The sequence below is a fragment of the Rhinolophus hipposideros genome (assembly GCF_964194185.1).
Source record: "Rhinolophus hipposideros genome assembly, chromosome: 6".
Lineage (NCBI taxonomy): Eukaryota > Metazoa > Chordata > Mammalia > Chiroptera > Rhinolophidae > Rhinolophus > Rhinolophus hipposideros.
Window position 1 is genome coordinate 40484401 of NC_138052.1, and position 19635 is coordinate 40504035.

The 19635-nt window shown below is 33.5% G+C and overlaps 1 protein-coding gene across 5 annotated transcripts; it reads left to right on the forward strand.

The window, feature by feature from the left end:
• Positions 1-1758: 1758 nt before the first annotated feature.
• On the forward strand, positions 1759-19553 carry GCA (grancalcin). 5 transcript variants are annotated; one of them, XM_081052828.1, is made up of 8 exons: positions 1759-1901; positions 4731-4898; positions 6329-6398; positions 8965-9008; positions 9313-9460; positions 11661-11774; positions 12095-12153; positions 12795-19553. In XM_081052828.1, exons 1-8 carry the CDS (start codon positions 1875-1877, stop codon positions 12819-12821), a joined length of 657 nt encoding a protein of 218 aa, XP_080908954.1. In that variant the 5' UTR covers positions 1759-1874; the 3' UTR covers positions 12822-19553. The 5 variants fall into 5 exon arrangements, with proteins under 5 accessions (XP_080908954.1, XP_080908953.1, XP_080908955.1 ...); XM_081052831.1 differs by lacking the exon at positions 1759-1901 and adding an exon at positions 1910-2081; XM_081052827.1 differs by having other exon boundaries at positions 12095-19553.
• Positions 19554-19635: the final 82 nt, after the last annotated feature.

The window sequence follows — 19635 nt, forward strand, 5'->3', positions numbered from 1 at the left end:
CTCAGAGGTGGCTTAGAACTTCCACTTAGAAACCATCTTCAGCTAAAGAGAAAAGAAAGAAAAGTGTGTAGGAGACTAGCTATGGGGAGATTACCAGGAAAGGGAGGATAAACAAGTGTCAGATTTGTTATGCAGATTTAAGTCCATTGATAAAGATCTAATGTTTCCCAGAGTATGAAGAGGAACACCAAATTTATGTCCCACTTTTAGGCAAATAGAGAGCAGAAAACTTTTCTTATTTCTTCTCAATTGCCTTCAGTTCAAAATAATCCTTATGTCAAAGTGGCATATTTTGAGGTGGCACATTCTGCTACTCTTCAGTAGGAACATCTCTGGGTAGCTCTTTCTCCAAGAAACAGATACATTGCCAAGAACTATGAAGGATCTGATATTTTATCCTACATGCAAGCTGATAAATAGCTGCCACAGTTTCATAGAAGTTGACAAAATACATGAAATTCCTCTTTACAAAGGACTTTATTACTCAAAATACAACAGGTAGCATGAATTTCATATTCTCTTAGATTCCAAAAATGGAGCTGCTAGGTGGGTGCTGCACAAACTGGGTTTGTATCAGAATGGAGGAATTCCAAGCTTGTTAACCTTATTGGCTAAAGTATGTTTTATTGTGTGAGAGGAACTAACACGCACTTTCTCAAGAGTGGCTTGTACGTTAGCAATCTTCATTACTCTCTGCCTCTTCCTGATAAAATTAGGTTTCACAAGCTTCAACACGTTCCTCCTCTGTAGTGTACCTAAGCAATAGTTACTCAGCTTTGCAAAGTTTATTTCCTCTGCTAATCAACTCTTTTTTCCCACATCCTTATTTTAAAGATAATTTTTAGTGGTTGTCTTCTTCAAAGATAACTCAAAATAAGATCATTATTTTTCTTTTTTTGTTTGTTTTTAAGCTAAAGCTACAACTGTTCTGCCATGTGTATACCTGTGTATATTCTGTCCTTTTAAAGCTGGAGCTACAAAACTGAGTTCCAGAGAAAAGAATAACTGTCCATTACTATCACTTAACAAATCAAGTAATTGAGCATTTAACTTTTTGTCCAGTGATACATTCCTGTTCCTCTAGGTTGATATATTTAGGAGGCACATCTTAAGAGTTCACCCAAAGGTTGAGTCATTGGTATGGTTGCCAGATAATATACATGATAATACACGGAATGCATTGTATATTATCAGCGTATAAACAATGGATAATTTTTAGTATAAGTGCATGTCTCGTGCAATATTTGAGACATATAAAAATAACTTTATTTGGAACTGTATTTTTGCTAAAACTGGCAACTATAGCTACGGTTTATCTACCAAACTACAAATAACCTTTTGGTCAATATTGGCGTCAAGTGGCTTTTAGCTCAGAAGCACTCCCCTTGAGGCAGGATTAAAGGTTTCAAAATTTTGATTATTTGACATCAACACTACTACAAAAATAAATTTGAGTAACTACAGGTTTTGAAATTCACAGATTTGGAAGTCCAGCTCAATAAAATCGGGGGAGTAGGTTAAAAGAAGTCATGCCCAGTAAGGGGTTTCTAAAGAGAAAAGAAATTTAGGTCTCCAGAGAGAGGCTGGAATTATCCGAAGTAAACTCTTGCTCGGGGTTTCCCGAGGAGAGAGCACGAGACCTGAGCGAACCAGTAGGAGCCGAGCCGGAAGGGGCTGGGACCGTGAAGCCACTCAGAGAAGAGATGGGTGGGACTAAGAATGGGATTCAGCCAATCGGAACCAAGCCACGTGGGGCTGGGCTCCGGGACGGGGCGGTCTCTGGCGAGTAAACCGCCTCACCTGCACCTGCGCTGTTCACCCAGCCGGGCGGACGCAGGTTCAAAGGGTGACAGGTGACGCTTGCTCCGGTCGTCATGGCCTACCCGGGATATGGAGGAGGGGTGAGTCCGGGCCGCTTCGTCGCAGCCTCCGCCCCCGCGGGGTGTGGCGCCCCTGCGGGTGGTGCCGACGTGACGGGTCCGCCTTCGGCCGCTGCTCTTCCACCCGCCCCCTGGAACTCGGTGGCGCCCGATCGCCGCGCGGTGCTGGAGGCCGGGGCCTGACTGACGGGGGAGCTGCAGGTGTCCTGGACCCTGGGTGTCTCTTAGGCGCGTCCCCAGGATCCAAGAGTGTGATGTGTTTTTCTTTACTGGAATGGAGGAAAAACTCCCTTTTCTTGTTTCAGTAATCTTTTGTGCCCCATCTCCACCCCCGTACACGCCACTCGGTTTTGCTAGATACCCTGTTTCTGAAATTTTGGACCACTTCCTGTTTTCTGGCCTTCAAAAGTTGCTTAGGAATAAATTAAGATCGGCTAAACGCCTCCTAATCTTTAGTATTCTGCCAAGGGCAACCTGTTCTTCCAGACTTGGGAAGTTGGGCAGGGTTACTCTTTCTTACATAGCGCATTGCATCACCTTTGAGACGGAGACGTTCTCCTTGTGGTAGCCAGCTGGCTAGCTTTTTATGTTTAGAAAGAAGCCCGACCTTCGGTATTTAAGTCAGTGATCTCCAAAGTAGGGTGAGCGCACTCCTGTGTTCACACAAGGCGCGGGAGGGATGATCCATTGGGGTGTGGGGGGACAATTTCCAATTTTAATTGGACTTGTTTATACCTAGAAAGAGAGATTGAGCTTTACTGATATTCAATATAGGGCTTCACACTGTCATATGGCAGCGGTCTTCAAAGGAGTTATTCCTACCCCTGGTAGTAGTACCTGGGGATTTTCTTTTCGTTTTTAAGGAATGAGTTTACAGGCCCTCAGCTTCCACACACACTTGTTCCTAAAATTGATCTACCCCAAAACTTACCTGTGTTCCTCCTGGCCTCTTCTACTTTACTATGTCTGCCTCTCATAAATCCTTACATTTACTAAGAAAGTTTCAGATGCCTCAGGAATATAAAGACTCCTTCAAAGATTAATCCAGGTAGCAAAACTGGTGGGGCTCTTAAAATTTACTTTCTACACATTTTCATTACCCTGTGAAGCTTGGTGTTAGAAATGTGGTATTTTTACTCTGTATGTTCTAAAGACATATATATGGTGGAGTGGGATGGTGAGAATAATAGATTTCCATTCAAAGAATTGGCTACTTCCTTACCAGCGCTCTGCGTCTATGTATGATCATATACTCTTCTTTATATTATTCCTGGAATTGGCCTGTCCTTTCGGTCTCTTCAAAGAAGCGACTTTTAAAAATCAACATCTATTTTTTGGTTGTTTTTAATCCATTTTGTTGTTTTAATGTTTTCTGTTTCCTTTCTTGTACTTCATTACTTCATAATCTGGGTTCTGACCACCTCCTTGAGCACATTTCTTAGAGCTCCAGTACTTCCTCTATACTTTTGCTCTTACCACATCCCGTGCTGCAACTTTTCAAACTACTACAAGTGACTCCTATCTGTTGTCTTTTTTTTCCTCCTTATACTCAAATCCCATTCTGTTTTGCCTTCTGGCAATCTCTGTTCATCCTTAAATAATGGAAGTGAAGTACAAATTGGCAGTTACAAAATAGTCACAGGAATGTAAAGTATAGCATAGGGAATATAGGCAATAATGGGCAATAACTGTGTTGCATCGGGGTATAGTAGACTTATTAGGGACATCACTTTGCAATTTATATAAATGTCTAACCAATATGCTGTACACCTGAAACTAATATATTGAATGTCAACTATAATTGAAAACTAAAAAAGAAAAAAAAAATTAAAGGTCAACACTGTATGAAAAAAAGCCAATGCAAGTGAAAAATATTTTTGTTCAAAATGAAATAATAAACCATCTTGTTGCTTTTTCCTCTTCCAGACTCATAAAAATACTGAGTAAAATATCTTTTTAAAATTAAAAATGAAAACTAAGTTCCAAAGTGAAAATAAGAGAGAAATCAGAGCCATAGAAGGAAAAAATCCAATAGATAGCCTCTAGGGTCAGACTATCCTGGTGTACTTCTTACTAGTTATTTGACCTTAACTAATTCAGAAAATCTGTTGTTGAAGTTTCAGGTCCTCAACTGCAAAAGGGACATAGTACTTTCATATCTCATAGAGTTGTTGGAAAATCAAATCACAGGATAGACATAAAATACTTAGAATAGTAGTACCTGGGATATAAAAAGCTCTCAATAAATATTTGTTGTGTATTATTAGTGTTGCTATTCTACTTGTTACTAGTTTTGAAAAGAACCCTGGTTAGAGTTATCACTTTATTGATCGGTTCATTGGTGTCTTACTTTTATTTAAAATAAATATTTTCTGGTGGAGAGGGTGTTTCAGCCCTATACAGTTTCCCTTTATTTACAATTTCATTGCATTTTACTATGCATTTTTCTAAGTATGTGCCTTTAGTTATACTGCTTCTTAGTTTTCCTGTAGGGGAAATTTTCTTATATTTTTCACTTTTTGTTTATTTCAGTGATGGTCATGGTAAACGCTTTTTAAAATTGTGCCTCATATTTATCTGTTAGATTAAGTTCTTAGAGGCTAGACACTTCTTTTTTCTTTCACACTTCTTTTAATGATGGATAACATATGCTAACAAACTGAATTAGATCCTAATGCAGGACATCTGGCATTTTGTAGCTAACAGCTTTTGTGATAGTGAATTTGGAAGCTTTCGGTTGCTGTATTCTTGTTTTTCCATGGACTGCTCTTACATATTTTCTTTTAAACCAACTTAATGAATAATGGGTAATATTTGTATTAATAACTTTCTCCTTTTTCATTCTTCCAGTTTGGAAATTTTAGGGGTCAGATCCCTGCAATGCAGATGGGACAGCCAGTGCCAGGCCTAGGGCCACATGGGCTCCCTGATGAATACTCTGGATACTCAGCTTATTCGGACAGTTATCACTCAGCGGGGGACCCCATGTGGACATACTTCACTGCTGTAGCAGGACAGGTGAGATGCACAAATACCAATTTTAAAACATGATAGATATTTTTTTAAAAAATGTCCATCCTTTCTTTACTCAGTATATCATTTTTAAGTATATATGAAATTTGTATTTTAAACTTATCTAGACTAGTTTTCTTCCTGAGATTAGAGATGAAGGCAATGACTTTATTTTAAAAAGTCTATTAGTATGATGCCTGACACATTGTTCATTTCACTAAAAATGGAAACAAGGTGGTGTGTGGAGACTGAGTAGAGAAGATTTGGAAAAAGAGATCTATATGTAAATCCCCTGAGGAAGCTGGGGCAGAATGTCAAAAAGGGGACTTGAAAATTGTGGATGGTTCTGGGAGAGGCTTGATGATAAAGTAGGTCAGGAACAGGGAAAAAAAAAACAGGGCAGAATGGAGATGAAATTCCAGACTGAGAACAGAGACAGATTCACACTTGAGTGTTAGTCTTAGTAAATATCTCTTTTTCACTGGTCAAGAAAGATTTATTGAATAATTAGAATTTCATAAAACTTTGATAACATTTTTTCATCCATTATTCATTCACCTAAGTGTCTCTAGATCTCATGTTTTGCTAGAAATAGAGGATATACACAGAATTATTACATGTGGCAGGTGCTTTGTTTTAGCTACCCCATTTTTGTTCACAACCACCTTTCCTTTTTTCTTTTGTGGTAGAAGTTGTAACTCCTAATACTCACCATCTCAGACACCTTTGTCACTAGTAAAGTTGCCATGTGCCATAGGACTGGCCATTGAGATGTAGGTGCACTTTCTTAGGGATGCTTTCCTTTTCCAAATGAGGAAAGCCTTTCTGGGAAATACCATTGCTCTTTTTGCTCCTTCATTCTTCTGGCCTAAAGAGGGAACTTGAGGTATAGAAGTACAGCAGCCATCTTGTGACCTTGAGGCAAGAAATGTCAGTTAAAAGACTATGGGTGGGGAATGTGGAAAAATGTAAAGAGATTGATGGTGTCATTAATCCTGTCCTGCCTAGCCCCAGGCTCTCTGTATAAAATAATAAACCTTTGTTGTTTTAAAGCCCCTTTGATAACATTTTTTATTATTTTCCACTAAATGGAATCATAACTGTTACACTATACCATTTAGTGATTCTCAAAAGATACTGTTTTGAGCTATTATAACAGGGATTGTGCTATTTTCCAGAAGTGGAGAAAATAAATTATACTTGAAATGCTTGAAAAATTAACAGAATATAATTTGATTGTGAAAAAATTATTCATATTGCATGGTGTTCTGTAATATGTCTATGCTGTCAATAATTATCTCTGTTATTTTGTCATTGATGATAGAGTAATGTTTTCAAGAATACATATTTATTGATTGGCCTAGAATAGCCAGTTAGCATTTTAACATGCTTTTATACAACTGCACATTAAATCAGATCATAATTATCTTTGACAGGATGGTGAAGTGGACGCAGAAGAACTTCAGAAGTGTTTGACACAGTCTGGAATTAGTGGGACTTACTCTCGTGAGATCTTTTTTCTCCTCTGTTCAAATTGGAATAGGAAATTCATTTTGTAACATTTTGTCCCCATACTTAAAATATATATTTTTTAATTTATCACAGATATACATGCACATAATGTAAAGAGTCAGATAATTCTGCAAAGCTTGTTAGGAAAATAACTGTTTATTGTGCATTCCTGTTTCCCTAGTGTTAACCATTCAGAACGAAATCTCTTAACTTTTTCAGCTGATTCTTTTGAAATTTGCCTCCAGATCACAAAATAACATGCTTTTTATCACTATTGATTTTCAGTTTTAATGATTATCAATAGATGGAACATGAAGATTTAACCCTCAACCTTAAACCTACCCTTGTCCCTGCACTCCACATAGGAACCCTTTCCATCATCCCATCCCTCCAATATAGCTATATAGTAATTTTCGTTAGATCAGTAATCAGTATTTGCCTCATTGTTACTATCTACATGCTCTTCCTGTGACTTGTGATAGATGTGATTAATTCCATTTTATGTAACTTTTTCCTTTCCTGAAATTAATCATCATCCTGGAGCTTTCTGTTGTGCTGTACTTTCTGTGCAGAGCTGTCATATTGGCATTCCTTCACCATCATCCTGGAGCTGCCTTTCTTCTCTCTCTGGAATTGAATCTCCCCTTCATTTCAACTCTTGTCATCTTTTTTAATTCAATAAAATGTAACATGAATGAGCTTCTTAATAGACGAACGCATGGGGGGTAAATTTTTTGAGAGTTTTATCTGCAAATCCTCAGAATTAAGTGATTGGCCAAGTATAGAACTGTAGGTTACAGATCATTTTCACTTGGAATTTTAAAGGTATTAGTCCATTGTTTCTAGCTTCCGTTGTTGCTTTATCTGTCTGTTTCCTGCCTGTATGTGATTTGTTTTTCCTCTCTTGAGACTTGTGAAATCTCCTGTGTTCTGACTCTGGTATTTCACAGGGATATGCCTAGTTGTGTTGTGTGGGACTCTCAGTGGGCACTCCTGGTATTGGAACTCATTTACTTTAATTCTGGGAAATTGTCTTCAGTGACATTTTCTCCATTTTCTCTTTCTGGAATGCCTGTTGTTTAGAATGGATTAGTACCTTTTCTCTCCTATTTCTTGTTTTCCTCTACTTTGGGGGAACTTTCCTTATCTTCATTTTCTAAATCTTCTATTGAGTCTTTCATTTCTCCTATCATGTTCTTAAAATCCAAGAACTTCCATTCTTTTTTTCTGAAAGTAATGTCTTCCCTTATCTCTCTGAGACTTACTGTACTTTTTTTTTCTTCCTACATAACTTTTGTTTTTCTCCTAGTTTCTTTTCCAGTTTGTTTGGTTGTCTTTCATATTCGATGCTTTTCTCAGGTGTCTGGTGATCCTTGGTCATCTTTATCTAAAGTACTTGTTGGAAGCTCTGAGATGATGGTTAGGTGTTGATTGTAGACTTTAGTGTCTGGTGGTTAGGCTGGACAGTTTGTTGTGCAACGCTGGGTGTTACTATCTTTAAGGGATTTCCTTTTGGGCTGGGCGTTCAGTTGGTCTTTCTGGAAAGGAGGAGAGAGGACTCATCAGAGCTCTCAGACTTTTGTAAATTGTGATTTAATTGCCTTGTTTTTAGTAAATAGCCCTATCTTCAACTGTGCCTGATATCCTGCAGTTTAGGGACCTCTCCAGGGAATAAACTCCTAGACATCTGCTGGGGTGGGAGTAGACATGGCAACCATCCACTGAGCTGGGGCAAGGAGAGGATTTGGTGCTCTAAATAGTCCTTAAGTAGACATTCAACCAGTCCTTCTGTTTTTATCTTACCTTTATACTCATTTACAGAGGTATTGTCAATTCTTAAACTTTTGAGGTCTTCTCCAATATAACCAGGCTACTTCTCAGTTTTTGTTATTGTAAGTTCAAGAAGCCACTTTCTCAGATCTAGGTTAGTTAACTCATGTCAATCTACTTTTCCAACTTGCAAAATTTTGTTCCTTTGTTTCTTCTCTCATTCTCTTTTTGGTTTAGGGCTTTTTTAAAAAAAGTCAGTTTACTCTCTATTCTAATGGGGTGTGGGGAGAGAGCAAAAATCTGTCAACTTTCCTGAAAATTCTCTTTTCATTTTTTTGTTAAAAATATTTAATCTTTTATATACTTGATCCTATCTTGAGATTGAATATATGCTTACTTGATGCCTAAATTTTTGCTATTTAGTCATTTATTCAAATTTTTCCTTTTAATGAATATGTGCCATGAAAGACAGATATATTTTGTTTGGGAAATTATTGAAAGCCACTCCAGAGATTTCTCATGTGGACTTCACCAATCTCCTCTTCCTTGCTAAAGTAGTTTTTATATCAAGGAGTGCTAGGCTCCAATCCTGATTCTTCCACTTATTAGCTCTATGATCTTGAGAAACTTTATCTTTCTGTGCCTCAGTTTCTTCATTCAAAATTTGTTCATTGGGATGATTGTGTATTTTTGACATATTTTAAATGTTTTATTCTGAAAATAGAAATTGTCATAATTTTACATAGATAAAATTGAGCAGATTCTAATTCAAGTAATTTATGTTTTATAGCCTTCAGTTTGGAAACCTGCAGAATTATGATTGCCATGTTGGATGTATCCTTCAATAAAAATAGAAAATACTAGAATATTGAATAATTGCTTCCTGAATATTAAGGCAATTGTTGATTATAGATGACCATAGTAAACTGGAGAGTTTGAAAGCACTTTGTAAGATCTTTTTTAAATTCCATACTTTTCATTTTTATACAGAAATATATTCATATGCTGAATTTGGCTAACTCTTGCAGAAACATACTAACCTTTTTGTTTTTGTTTTTGCTTTTGTCAATGATTTGAGTTTTGGGTTTGGTAAATTTTCTTTGATATCAAAATTTATTTTTGTTAATAAAACGTTCAGAGAGATTACACAGGAAAAATGGGATTTAATGAATTTAAAGAACTTTGGACAGCTCTTAATGCCTGGAAACAAAACTTCGTAACTATTGATCAAGACCAAAGTGGCACAGTAGAACATCATGAATTGAATCAAGCCATTGCTGCTATGGGTAAGAGTATTAAAATTCTCTCCAGGTTACCTTTATTCTTTAATCAGATTAATCTTAATTGTATCAATTGCTGTGTAATAAAGGGATGTATTATTTCACTAGACATTGCCTAGTTTGATTTCAGTGTTGTAGACAAATTCTGAATAAAGATCTTAAACAAACAAACAAAAAACATTTTATGCATTATTGTTTCCAAAGATCTTTCATATATTCTGGGTGATAAAGCAATTTCTAAATTTCCTCTCTCCCGTGTATTTACATGTATTCCTCTAATTGTTAGTACTCACCATTTATATTGTTACTCTATCGTAACTTGATAAGATCTCCAATTTGACAGCAAAGACTTATCTCAGTTAGAGGTTTCCATATTATAATCTGCTTTGCTGCAGTAAAGAACACTTTTTTTCCTTATGTTAGTATAGAACATACAGTAGACACCAAAATACCTCAAAATGGGAAGGGAGTCTGCATTTTAGAATATGTTAGAAGAATGTAACTTTATTTTTATCATATTTTTGATAAGCTAAGGTTCTCAATCTACTTTTTTTTCAAAAAGAAAACCACCAGAGTTCACATAGGCAGTTGAGTATAACAAAAAGGTATTCTGGATTATTTAAATTTAAGATCTTCATATATATTTAAAAATATTCAAATTATTTTGCTGAGAATGCTATGGGAAATCGTAAGAATTTTATCAGTACCACATCAAGATCATAATTCTCTTATAGAAAGCTCAAAATGAATTTGCATATGACTATATAAGTTTGCAAGTTTTACTTCTATTAAGTTATACCTTTCCTTTCATTTACTTTTAGCTAGTTTCCTGGATTACCTTTTATTATAGCTACACATAGAATTTTCTCCTATTGTGTTTATTTTTTTATTGCTTTACCCTTTGAATGGATTAGTGTCTTTTGTCCAAATCTGCTAACCCAGTCATATTATAAAGGCAATATTTCTAGGCCAACATTCTTCACAGCACAGTGCACACATCTCATTAAATGTATAAGACTGTCTATAGAGATGCAGAAAGTTGAATATATTAATTTATATTTCTAATTTTTATTTCATTCTTTTTTTAATTCTGGTTTTATATATATTTAAAAATGTAAATAATCTAACATATAATGGAATAAATGATCCAAAACTTTTTACTAATAGGAATACACAATCAAAAACTTTTGGAGACCACAGGCCTAGACAAAAAAGAACCAAGGAAGTAGAAGGCTATAGATAAGATGAAAGTCTCTGAAAAAAACAGAATAAGGGTTATGGGACATAAAGGAATAATATTTTTCTATTTCTTCCCCTTCTGAGTAACCATGTTTTCAGTAACCTCAAATTGTCTTTGTTGACAATTGTAAGTAAAATACTCAAGGGAAAATCCAGGATTTGAATGATGGCAAATGTCTCTGATAATCTTTGCTTTGATATTCTTTAAGGAATTATAAATTACGAAATTGATGGTTGAAAGGGGTCAAAAGGTACCCTTTCCAGTTATAAAATAAATCATGGGGTTGTAATGTATAGCCTGATGACTGCAGTTAATAATACTTGAAATTCAAATATACTTGAAATTTTCTTGAAATAATGTTTGAAATTCAAATTTCAAATACTGAAGCATATTTTAAAGTTGCTAAGACAGTAAATCTTTAAAGTTCTTAATCATAAGAGAAAGAAGTTTGTAACTATATTGTGACAGATGTTGACTTACTGTGGTGATTATTTTACAGTACATACAAATTTTGAATCATTATGTTGTACACCTGAAATTAATATAATGTTATACATCAGTTACACCTCAAATAAAAAGAGAAAAGATAAATAAAAAACTTACCTGAACAGTGAAAAATAAATAAAATTATAGAATTGAAATATTGAAGCATTAAAATCAGGAACTACCCTAGATGTTATTTCAAAATCAAAATATATTTTTAAAAATCACAAAAACTAATTTTTTAGCTTTGATTTTATTACAAAGGGAAAGTGATATTTATGTACCATTATTAGTAATTAATAGCTACTTTGATCAATTTTAATATGAACATTTTGTTTCTAACATTGTGTTTTGTTTCTAACATTTTTATGGAATGAATTTTGAAAAGTTAGTTTATCATTATTTACAAGAATGCAAGGTTTGTTGTGGTCTTCTTCTGGTGTTTAGTTGTAGAAATTTTAATTTATCAATCTCTGTTTTTAGGTTACAGATTGAGTCCTCAAACATTAACTGCTATTATTAAACGTTATAGCAAGAATGGCAGAATCTTTTTTGATGATTATGTTGCTTGCTGTGTGAAGCTTCGAGCTTTGACAGGTATTGATCATTTAAAAATGGGTAAAGTATTACATAGCGATTTTTCTTGAGTAATGTCTGTTTTTCTGCAGCAAGTGTATTTCCCCTTCTTTCTGTGTTAAATCTAATCAGAAATTTAAGTTTTTGAAAATTTTGGAATATGAATAGTATATTCTATGTGGTAGCTCAGTTTGGGAGACATTTTTCATGTCTCAGTGACTAAGATATAAAGTCACTTAAGATTTAATTGAGTATGAAATTATTCATTTTTAGTACCTGGGGACATCAGGTATTTGAAACTATAGATTTTAAACTATAATAAAAATATTATTTATTTAAAGATTTCTTTAGGAGAAGAGACCACTTGCAACAAGGGGTTGTGAATTTTGTATACGATGATGTGAGTATCCTGCATAATACCTGTATTGATGTCTATATTGTGTTCTAGAGGTGTTCATGATTATTAAAAATTTTTCAGTGATCCTTGGTATCTGTACTTGGAATAATATATTTCATAGGCCATATTCTTTTTCTGTATTTTTTACATGAATGCAAATATAAGATTCAATATTGGTACAAATACCAACTTGACTTTATATTAAACATAAAAATACTTTAACATTTTATGGCAGGGTTTTGGCAGTTTATCTTCCAAATCACTTTTAAGGGCAAAACTACTATTATTTTTATGAAGACTAGTTTACCGGTGATCTCTCTTAGTTCTATAGGAAATTTTCATCTATGATAGATTATGAAGCTGTTCATTTTTCATTTCAAATTGTTGCTACTAACCTGAGTCCGGTTTTTGTTTGTTTGTTTTATAGTTGAAGCTGTAGGAAGGTTGTATTCCACATGTGCTTCAGTGTTTCAGGGATTTTGTTTTTGTTTTGTGGAAGTTACAGGGTCAGCATTACCCTACTAGTACATATATTGGTTGAATTGGAAAATCAGTTTCTCATCTGGTAAAAATGCTTTTATGGAATATAATTAATCAAAACAAACACCATTTTACTGTTACCAACTGACAATTTTGTTTATAAGTTTTTGCAGGGCACTATGGCAATCTGAATGCCAAGAATTTGAAAGCCAAAGGAATACTGTGAATTTTTCTGCTTGGAAGAAATGAACTGGACTACTTTGAATTAAAGCTTTTGGGGCATTTCCATGTTTCTACCTGTTAAATTTCTTTCCTTTATATTAGATATCTAATACATATAATATGTAATATGTTTTTATTTGTATACAGTTCAAAGAAGCAAGAAAAGGAATGTTTCTTATTTGGGATGTCGTTACTTATCATTGGGATGTATTTGGGATGTCGTTGCTTGTAGAGAGGTTATCACTTTACAGATATCTGCATAATGTCATCAAATATTACTATATGATTAATTGATGTTACTATATGATTAATTGATGTAAATATCTCTTAACCTTAATTTTTACAATATAAACCTAGAGGAATGTATTTATAAGATAGATTATATAAGAAGCAAAACGATGAAAGTCTAGATAAAAATGTATTTATCCTTATCTGAAGGTTACAAATTTTACCTTTTAAATTTTGTTTGTAATTATTGGTGTTTGAGGGTGAGCTAGAAGGGTGATCCCGGATTTTGTGCCATATCCATGACAGGGTTTGTTTTTGTTCACATAATCAAAGAACAGAAGCTTACTTGTTTTTAACTGTGAAGAAGAAAATTATAGTTCCTAAAATTGTATTTTAATTGCCTTTGGTGGACCATAAGATATAGTGAAATAAGACTATAGGAGGCATCATTTTTCCTTTTTTATTTTTTACATTGTATATTTTTCTTTAGTATGTTTTGTTGTCTTCTATGAAAAACAAGTTCTTAATAAATAACTTTTCTCTCTGCTCTTTTTTCATTAGTGAAGACATTGATAATCTAAAATGGCATCTTTTTCTAAATCTCAATTTTCTGGAAATGACATTTTTAACCACATGTCAGCATTTAAATTTCTGTTAAACTTAATTGATGTTTATCCATACTTCCAACTGTTTACAAGGGTAAAACATCAAGTAATATACCACTTTGTTTAAATGTGCATAACTTATAAATTTGACTTTCTTGACAACATTAGCTGGTGGTTTTGGCATTAGTAAACCGATAAGATTTTTGGGCACATCTGTGTAGTGTGGGGTGCGGAGCGTGATAGGCACCCCAGCAACATTTCTGTGGGGTCTGACCAAGGAAATTTCAAAGTGGAGTCATCAGGTCCTTAGAATTTTGATCCCTGGTATAAGTTGTTATAATTAATCCAGCCTCCTTTTTGGCAAACACCGTCTTTGTTAATGAAGATTTAATAAACCATGTGTTTTTCTTATTCTTTAACTGAATATCTTCCCCCAACTTAAAGGTGAATACAGTCATCCCCTCTTATCTGGGGGGATATGTTCCAGGACCTTCAGTGGATTCCTGAATCTGTGGATAGTACCTAACTCTAGATATACTGTTTTTTCCTATACACACTTACCTATGATAAGGTGTAATTTATAAATTAGGCACAGTAAGTGATTAACAACAGTAATAATAAAATAGGATATTATAATAATATACTATAATGTTACGTGAATGTGGTCTCTCAGTGTATCTTAACTGTACTACACATACAGCATAGGCATGTCAGACAAAGAGAAGATTTGTGTCCCGGGAGAGATGGAGTGGGATGGCTCAAAATTTCATCACACTACTCAGAACAGCATGCAGTTTAAAACTTAATGAATTGTTTATTTCTGGAATTTTCCATTTACTATTTTCAGACCACAGGTTGACCTCAGGTAACTGAAATCAGGGATATGGGGACACTACTGTATACATTGATGCAATTGACACTACTGTATACATTGATGCAATTTTAGTATGACTGGTGACCAAATTAGTGCATATAATTTTATAAAACTGTGTTTCTTAAAAAATGAAAGATGAATAGAAATATCTTGGAAAACAACTTACACACTTATAGAATTTGAAAATCAACTTTCACTTTAAAAAATCCTGGAAAGGTAGTTATAGTCATTTAATATTGATAATTTTATATAATTAGCTGTCAAATTCTTTTGGTCAGTTTTATAAAAAAAATGTGAATAAATAATCCATATAATTTTGTCCTCTGGATGTTAATTTTTTTCTTGCTTGTATGTTTGATTATATGAGAGAGTATTAACTGAGCCATAAAAAAATACAGAATTCTAAATAGAAGTATTGTAGGATAAAGCTAATGTAAACACACTGTGTATCATTCACACTGAATCCTTGAATAAGGGTGATAATAGGATTCAGCAGCCTGGACTCTTAAAATCCAGGTTATAGGTGGTTGAGTTATTGTACTGTTCTAAGGTCAATTATAATTTTACTTACTTGGAGGCTCATAGTTGAGGTAAAACTTTAAAAATGGCATGTAGTATTTTTCATAGAAGTTTCTGCCAAATGACACATTGTATTAGAACTCTTGACACAGTCCTCTAACTCATCCTTTTCCAAAGGTCTTCCTGTGACTTGGTCATAGGCGGTCTGTGAGAATGAGTTTCCATGGCCAGAGGTAGTTGGGGAATTCTCCTCAGGAAGCTTAAGCCCAAGGTACGTAAGATCCTGTTAATTTTATTTGACCCAGTTTTTTTCCACACTTTTGGACATAGCACCCCTTTTTCTAGCAAAAATAATTTTCCAACCAATCCAACTTTATGGTCAGACAGTTCTTTTGCACTTTACATAATCTTATAAAAACATTAGGCATAGAGAATATTTTACTGGGATTTTATACAGAAATACAATTTACTCTTGCTATGTTTCAAGATAATTGATGTAAACAGGCATTCATCCCTAACGTAAAAATTAAAATAGTTTCATGATGAACATGACTGGAATATTAATATAGTATGGGTGCTTGTACTGCTTAATTCATGACCTTTCTTATGTTGTAAATCATTGAATAATGTACACACTTAATGTCTAAGTGCTTTTATTTATACAGTAAACATTTCCATTTCATTTTGAGAATTTTTTAATAAACATTCAAATAGCTTGCTGTAAAGTTTTATCATACAAAATCTGTTGTTACATGTATATTATGAGATGCTTCAGTTCAAATAACAGTACAGTAATTCACCTATACCTAAAAAAAATGCCAAATAATTAAATGTTAGGTATTGCACTTCTAATTCAAGTGCCAGTTTACACGTTTTAAATTACATCAAGGGGAAACCAATACTATTAGGATCTTAATTTGGTCCACTTTAAATGTTATCTCAAGGACTGTGCTCATTGGATCTATTTAAGCATGCATTAAGAAACAAAAGGTTAAACAATGTCAAGTGATATGTTTATTTCCAGGAAAGACATTTACCTTGGAAGAAACGAATTTATTAATGTAGTTTAAACTCTGCAATTAAAAACATCAATTTGTGATTATTTCTGTAAGTGAAATATACAAATCAAGTTCACTTGTAATCTTACGGCATTACTAAACTGAACAAACAAAATAAATACTGTTTGTCAGAAATGTGATTTTCTTTGTCCTTTCATGTTTGACAGCCTCATAGATGATATGTTTTCTCCTATTTGTAGCAGTTTTCTGGGAAATTAAGAATAAGTTTGTGAAAATTTGGTAAATTTAGTAAGTAAAATCCAAGGCTTCTTTCATGTTAGCATATTTTTTGTTTTTAACTTTATAATACAACCATGGATGTTCTAGTACTTTGGAACTTGTATTAAAAGATTACATTTTTTTTTGGTCTTAATTCGGTCATTTACATAATAAATTAAGCACTTTGAAATAAATGTACAATGCTAAGGTACCATCAAAGAGTATGCCTAGGTCTCATAATAATAAATGATGCCGAAAAATAAACATTTTGAACTTCTGTTAGATGAATACAGAAATAATTTTAAATGAAGACTGTTCAGATATGTGGTCTAGAATGTCATAACATCACATATGTACATATATTAAAATTGTCTTGTAATTTAGAATATTGAGCACAAAACTATGTTCCAGCAAAACACTGGGAAACTTACGAAAAATGTCTGGCTGACTTACTATCACCTTATTATTAGAATACTGGGAAATCTGTGCTTTTAATTGTTTCCTGCCATGTCTTTTTCTACTTGTTCTTAAAAAAGTCATTTTACTTGAATATAAAGAAGAGTCTTGTATTACTTACTATTCCTTTTACCCAAGTAGTTTGGTGCTGTGCAGCTTTGTGTATTACTTTGTGAGCATTCAAAACTCAAATGTGCTTCTGTATATCCGAATAGATAGTAGACGTTGTCAGCACTTCTATTAATACATAATGATGATGTGCCGTAGAGTTAGAGATTGAGGAGAATCCTTGCCTGTGTGCTACTTACTGTTTTAAGGTGGACCTCTTCTGCACCATCAGAGATGGTGGCAATTTGAAAAGCTTACAGGGAATGAGAAGAATTGGGCTAGGTCATCATTTAATGGTTATGCCGGTAATTAGTACCTTCTAACATTGCATTTGTGTGTGTACGTGAGGGGGAGGGGGTCAACCGTTTCTCTTAAGATAAAAATATAAATATGTACATTATAGATACATGCATACAGTCATTTGCATCTTACTTGACTGTATTTAATCACATTTTATCTTGCTATGGTTACTGACACTTCAAAGGAACACTTGGACAGTGCTAGTCTGAGTGTTCCAGAAACACTAAAGATAACATTTTCTAAAAAATGATAAGCCATATAAAAATGATTGTAGAATTAACTGAATATTTGGATGCATGTTTCATTTCCCAGAGCTATTTAAATGCAATAACCCTGATTTATTACAAGAGACTTATTTTCTAATTGGCCTCACTTATAGATATCAATACAGTGCTTTCTGCTAATCTGTTTAGTTCTCATTTATTAAACAGGGAAATGTTCTCTTCATTTTTTTTTAAACTTTAAAAAGGAATAGTTGGGAATCTAAATCACTAAACAGTCCTTAGCTTAGAAAATTTCCGCATCACGACCAACAAATTTTATTTAAGTTTTCTTTTGAAGATAGTTTGATTTTTTTCTTAATAAATTAATGTATCTGGCAGAAATTAAGTATGTATGAAACAGGCAAATGAAACTATTGTTCGGATATGTTCTTGAAAAAAAAAAGAATCAAGCGTACATTATAAAAATTTTGTTTCTCATGTAAGTTAAAGCTGGTTTAGTCATCAGAAATTTTAAATAATAAATGTTTTAATAAATTATTTTGTTCTTGATAGGCAATAACAAAAGGAAAATGTTTTGTTTCTTTAATTTTCGATTTAATGTTTTTTACCACTCAGTCCAGCTTACTAGTGTTCTAGTGGAACTTAGTAAAACCATAGCAGCACTGTTACAATTGTGTGATTTTGTGAAATACATCAGCACCACCATGCTTATATCTAGCACTGTGCGTACCTAGTAAAATGCTGGAAATAGTTGGCTTCTCTAATAATAAAGTATCCTAACTAGCTATTGAGATTACTTTCTTTTTCCCCAAAATAATTTCTTTTACAAATTCTTGAGTTTTCATGTATAAATAGATGAGAAATTATATGCTTCATTCTTAAATTATGTATATATACTATATTTTCAATACAACTTGTACACTTTTAGCTACCAAAAATTTGCAATCATTTTTACATGAAATTTACATTTTTCTTATTTACAGTTATTTGTAGAAGGTTATTGCAAAACTAGTTGTGCAAGTAGATTACACTGTCAGTACCACATACCAATCTTTGAAGAAAATATTTGCTGAAAAATAAATATTTCTGCACAGAGTATTTCAAAAGCATCATGATTTCATGCTACATTATGTCATAAAGACTAGGAAATATTATGTGTCTTAGTAGATTGTTTCATTATGGTTAAAGCATTCCAAGGTACTTACTACTTAACCACATGAGCGAGCTTCTGTCAATCAGATGACTGATATTTTCAAGTGATTACACATTATTTTTTTGAAATTATTCTTTAACTGGCAAACATTCTGTTACACATTTTACTATCAACAATACAGAATGTAGATTTCAGCTGAAAAGGCAATGAGCCTTTAATTAACATCAGTAGGTGCCTAGGAGATAAAAACTAGGGATTCCTCAATATTTTTATCTTATTTCCTTAGTATTTGGGAAAAGGGCGCCATGTCATTTCAAAGCTATTGTAATTATAGGGACATTTTGATGAAACTGTGGAGTTAATTATAGGATTACTGATCCTTGACTTTTACTCCTAAATAAAATAAGGATGATGGAATGGTGTAGAATTTTCTTATGCAGTCAATATAATGTCATCATGAAAAAAATACATAGTTTAAAAACTACCAGTTGTGATTATTTTCAATTTAAAAACAAATACAGAGGCAGTACAAAGAACACAAGTTAACCATATAGTGCTTTAAAATCACAGGTGTACCAAATTATTTCGTGTCTCAAAATATAAATCAACTAATGGAAGTCACAGATGTCAATGATGAGTACAATTTAGGAATTCATCTAAGTTTTGACAGCTTTTCAAGAATAACCATGTTAATATTGCCACTTTATGTAATAAAAATATATTATTGGGATCACTTCTGTAATAATAGTTGCTATTCTCATTTAAAAGTTTGTGATTAGTAGAACAATAATATTGGTCAATTGCTTGTATGATTCTGCATACTTCAATATTGCATTTCTGTAGACAATTTATTCTATTCATAGTAATAGCGTGTTAGTTTTAAGTAATGTTAATCATCTCTCAACTTCCACTTAATCATTTGTATAAATAAACCTTGTGATAATTTCTTTTCATGCAGCCAACCAATAATTCTTGTCACTCTGTGAATTTCCTTTCCTGTGTTGCATATGCTTAAAGCAAAGTGTACCACAGTACATGG

Excerpts from the sequence above, each read along its gene's own strand:
- GCA (XM_081052827.1), top strand. The coding sequence starts at position 1,875 with ATGGCCTACCCGGGATATGGAGGAGGG. Across the intron at positions 1,902-4,730 it reads ACCCGGGATATGGAGGAGGG|TTTGGAAATTTTAGGGGTCA; the intron begins GTGAGTCCGGGC and ends TCATTCTTCCAG. Across the intron at positions 4,899-6,328 it reads TCACTGCTGTAGCAGGACAG|GATGGTGAAGTGGACGCAGA; the intron begins GTGAGATGCACA and ends TATCTTTGACAG.